Source organism: Adiantum capillus-veneris, chromosome 5 (genome assembly GCF_014529385.1).
Source record: "Adiantum capillus-veneris isolate H3 chromosome 5, ASM1452938v2, whole genome shotgun sequence".
NCBI classification, from domain to species: Eukaryota; Viridiplantae; Streptophyta; class Polypodiopsida; order Polypodiales; family Pteridaceae; genus Adiantum; species Adiantum capillus-veneris.
Genome location: NC_140935.1, coordinates 131,207,087 through 131,210,873, shown reverse-complemented (window position 1 = coordinate 131,210,873; position 3,787 = coordinate 131,207,087). Strand labels below are relative to the sequence as shown.

At 44.8% G+C, this 3,787-nt stretch overlaps 1 protein-coding gene across 1 annotated transcript; it reads left to right on the top strand.

Moving 5' to 3' along the window:
• The first annotated feature begins 345 nt into the window (after window positions 1-345).
• LOC147458122 (uncharacterized) lies at window positions 346-3,451 on the top strand. Its single transcript, XM_086511759.1, has 3 exons — window positions 346-1,132; window positions 1,944-2,154; window positions 2,863-3,451. Exons 1-3 carry the CDS (start codon window positions 680-682, stop codon window positions 2,937-2,939), a joined length of 741 nt encoding a protein of 246 aa, XP_086367885.1. The 5' UTR covers window positions 346-679; the 3' UTR covers window positions 2,940-3,451.
• Window positions 3,452-3,787: the final 336 nt, after the last annotated feature.

Below are 3,787 nucleotides of genomic sequence, written 5' to 3'. Positions count from 1 at the left end.
CTCAACGCTCTTGTGGTGAGTGTCTATTATTACAAGGCTTAGGAAAACGATTTTATGAAGCAAACTTCAGATCCCTTTCACCACTTTTGGAGAAGGTGAAAACATATTTGAGAAGGAATATTCTATATAAAATTAAAGTTTTCAAAAAAAAACTCGAAATTTGAGGTGGCTTCCAATTCTTCTTGTGAAAATTTGAGGCGGTCATATGAGAAGGTTTTGGATAAAGAGAACCTACCTTTTCCCCGCCTCTACAATGTCAAATTTGATTGAACCCTCAGGATTACCTCGTGTCAATGTGGCGTAATAGCGTGGGGCGGAGCCGTAAATGAATCTGGGATAGACGTGGCGGGCTCAGGCGGAGGGGAGTGTGCATGCAGCCGCGTGTTGCGCTGACTCACGCCGGGGCCGCAAGTGAAGTGCGCTTGCGCGCGAATGAGAACGCTATGGCACCTCCCCTTCTCCGGATTTAGCTCCCGCCCTCTCTCTATATTGATCACTCTCCCTTAACTAGAATAGTGGGTCGAAGCGAGCGCAGAGAGAGAGAGAGAGAGAGATCTTGTGGGTGTATCAGTAAAGAGAGGGGGAGACTCGAGAGTGCGCTTGTGGGTGCATCGGCATTGTGAATTTGAGAGAAAGAGAGAGAAAGAGGTCCCCTCTTTGCAGCCCACATCTCACCGCCATGAGCTCCCAAGGCAGGAAAATGTTCAACGATGTCGATGAGGAGAAGCAGGAGCAGCAGCAGCAGGACCCCTTGATCCCGCCTCCCCGCGCTGCCCGCACCTACTTCATCCCCATCACCTCTGCGTCTGTTGAAATGAGGCAAGACTGGCTGGAACGCCTCAACATGTTCTTCACCCTCTGTGGGGCTGCCTTCATCATTGTGGGCGCTTGCTCCATTGTGCTTCCCCTCTTCTTCTCCATTACCGTGCAGACACTGACGCGCTGGATCCTGGTGGCCGGCGGAGTGGTGGCATTGCTGCACTTCTTGCTCATCTTTGGGGCGCCTGCAACGACGTCCTTTCTGCTGCTTGGAATTTTGCACCTGGGCGTCGGGCTCTGGATGGTCATTATGTCAAGTGTACGGCAATATAGCCCCTTCTTCTACATCATGGCGGGCTGGTTCATTGTGCATGTAAGTCCTCCCCTGCTAATTGTCTCTTGGTCTGTGCTAGCCTTTTGAATCTTTGTAAATGCATACAAAGCACCTTTCAATACAGGCATGCATGTGTGGATACCCTATTTTTGTTTGTTATTAATTGGGTGAATGGGTTAACAAAATCTATTATTTGTTTTCTTACGAAAGTCATGCGCGTACGCACGACCATCCATCCCCGGCATGATTTTGGAGTGTCGGAGACGCTCATTGTGTATTTAAGTGTCGTGTAATTTGGGAACATGAGATTTGAGAATTTGCAGCATTTGTCTCAATGTAGTACTGCCATTAGAATGACATGCCCACATTTTTGTCGATGCTCTACACTTCCGGATGTCGGATGATATATCGTCCATGTGTCTTTTTGCAGATGTATGCATAGGTATGAATAGCCTGCTTAATTTGGGAAGGCTAGGTTGTATGTAAAGTACATCCTACACCTTCCGTGTGACCCCCTGCAAGGAAAGGCCAATAATGTATGAATCTATGTGGCTGCTGTATGGACTACAGAAGCAGTCCAATGCATTTCCTTGCACTGCTAAGGCCCTACAATCAATAATCCTAGGCCGCTTTAGCTACGAAATGAATCAATGCAAAGGCTAGACAATGAATGATCCGGTTATCCCGGTATGGGTGTGCGAAGATGGGAATCCTATTACACATGGGGTGGTTTAAGGAATTCACAGCACAATTTATCAAGGTTCGTCGTGTACAGATGCCTCGCTTACATTGTCTTTTTATTTGAGTATGCATGCTTGTTGAATAATCTCTTATTTGTATTTGGTTGCAGGGTATCATCAAGTTTCTAATGGCATGCCAGCTACGGAATCTGACGTCGTGGCCTGCGCTTTTGGTGTCAGGGGTGGCTTCTATTCTTTTGGCAGCAGCCCATTTTGTGTTCACATATGACTTAGGCCTCACCTTTTTCAGTGTTCTCTTCGGTGCTGATCTCGCCTTCACCGGCTTTTCCTTCTTCTTGATTGCCTTCATGGCTTGCCTCGGTATGGACTTTATTCTTTCATGTACTGCTAACATTTTGGCTATGTTCAGTAGATTGTACAACGATACCTTCATAAGGTTAGACAAGTTTTACAAGTTTTTATTCAGATTTAAGAGTTTAAAGTAACCTTTGTTTGTAGCTAAGAATCACATATGGAATGTTTCTTAATTCCAATCAGCAACATTTTTCAAAATGGGTAGCTTCTACAACCCCCTTTTGTCAGTGTATTTCTGTTAAAGTAACCTTTGTTTGTAGCTAAGAATCACATATGGAATGTTTCTTAATTCCAATCAGCAACATTTTTCAAAATGGGTAGCTTCTACAACCCCCTTTTGTCAGTGTATTTCTGTTACGAGTTACATGGTCGGGCAGGGCCACATATCATTGGGCAAGAGCCATGCGTAGGCATCACCGTGGCCACCTAATTGAGGCACCACGTGCTGGAACGACGGAGTGAACTCCTAGCAACCAGCTAGGAATTACATAGGGAATTTTTCTTTATCCCAATCAGAAACATTTTTCAAAATGGGTATTTCTGCCAAATTTTTTTAACCATGTTAGCCCTTCTTGCTGAACTCAAGTGATACATTAACAAGATTACATAGTGCACCTTAAGGTTTTTTTGGCACTCTTCATGCTTATGCACTTTTTTGTGCACTTTTGGTGGCAAGAAATTTGGACTAATTTTATCTCCGTTTTGAGCATGCAGCGTCTCGAGCATCGTCGACACAGGAGCCTCTCTTGGAAGAAGCAAGCTACCATGCAGCCCATGCCCGTTCACCTTGAACAAAGGCTGTATCTCTCATGTTCCGTGTTGTGACCATTGCAGCTGCGAGTGCGTGGTCCGAGTAGAGACGAGGCTCTCGGCCCTCATTCCATCTTTTTGTATTTCCTTTTTTGTATAGTTTTTCCCACCTAGTTTGGAATAATTTTATTCATGTGTGCTTGTATCCTCTCTTCGATGTTATGCACCGCGATTAGCTCATCTATATGTATTCTATAATGGCAGAGAGTGCACTTTACATGTTGAGAATTGCGAAATGAAGGCTACAGTCCAAAAATCCTCTGTGCACAATAAAGAGGGGGAGAGAGAGAGAGATCGCCGAAGGCGCCCGGCCGTACTAGTCAAATTTAAAAAGGAGTGTTTTGCCCTCTATACTTGTTATTTTCATCTAGCTGTCAAGCAAAAGATAAGAGAAATCTTTTTCCTCATTAACTGTAGATGGCTTGCATTCTCTTTCTTTTAGTTGGCCTACAAATACATTGCTCTTTTTTTCTTGCAATGTGATTCTTCACATCAGCTAGTTTTACAGGATTGTGTCCACAACCGCATGTTGTAGGGAATACACCATAGCATATGCGCGTAAGTGCCCACACCCCCATGCCCGCATGTTCTAGGGGTTAAACCATATCAGGTAATCCTTTCCACAACCGCATGTTGTAGGGATTACACCATAGCATATGCGCCTAAGTGCCCACACCCCCATGCCCGCATGTTCTAGGGGTTAAACCATATCAGGTGTTCTTGAAGCATCTTGTCTTTACCATTTGAAGAACAACCCTCAAGCTGAATATGAAAGTGGAAAAGGCTACTTAAGATTTTTAACACCTTGCCCTTATGAGGGGGAAAATTC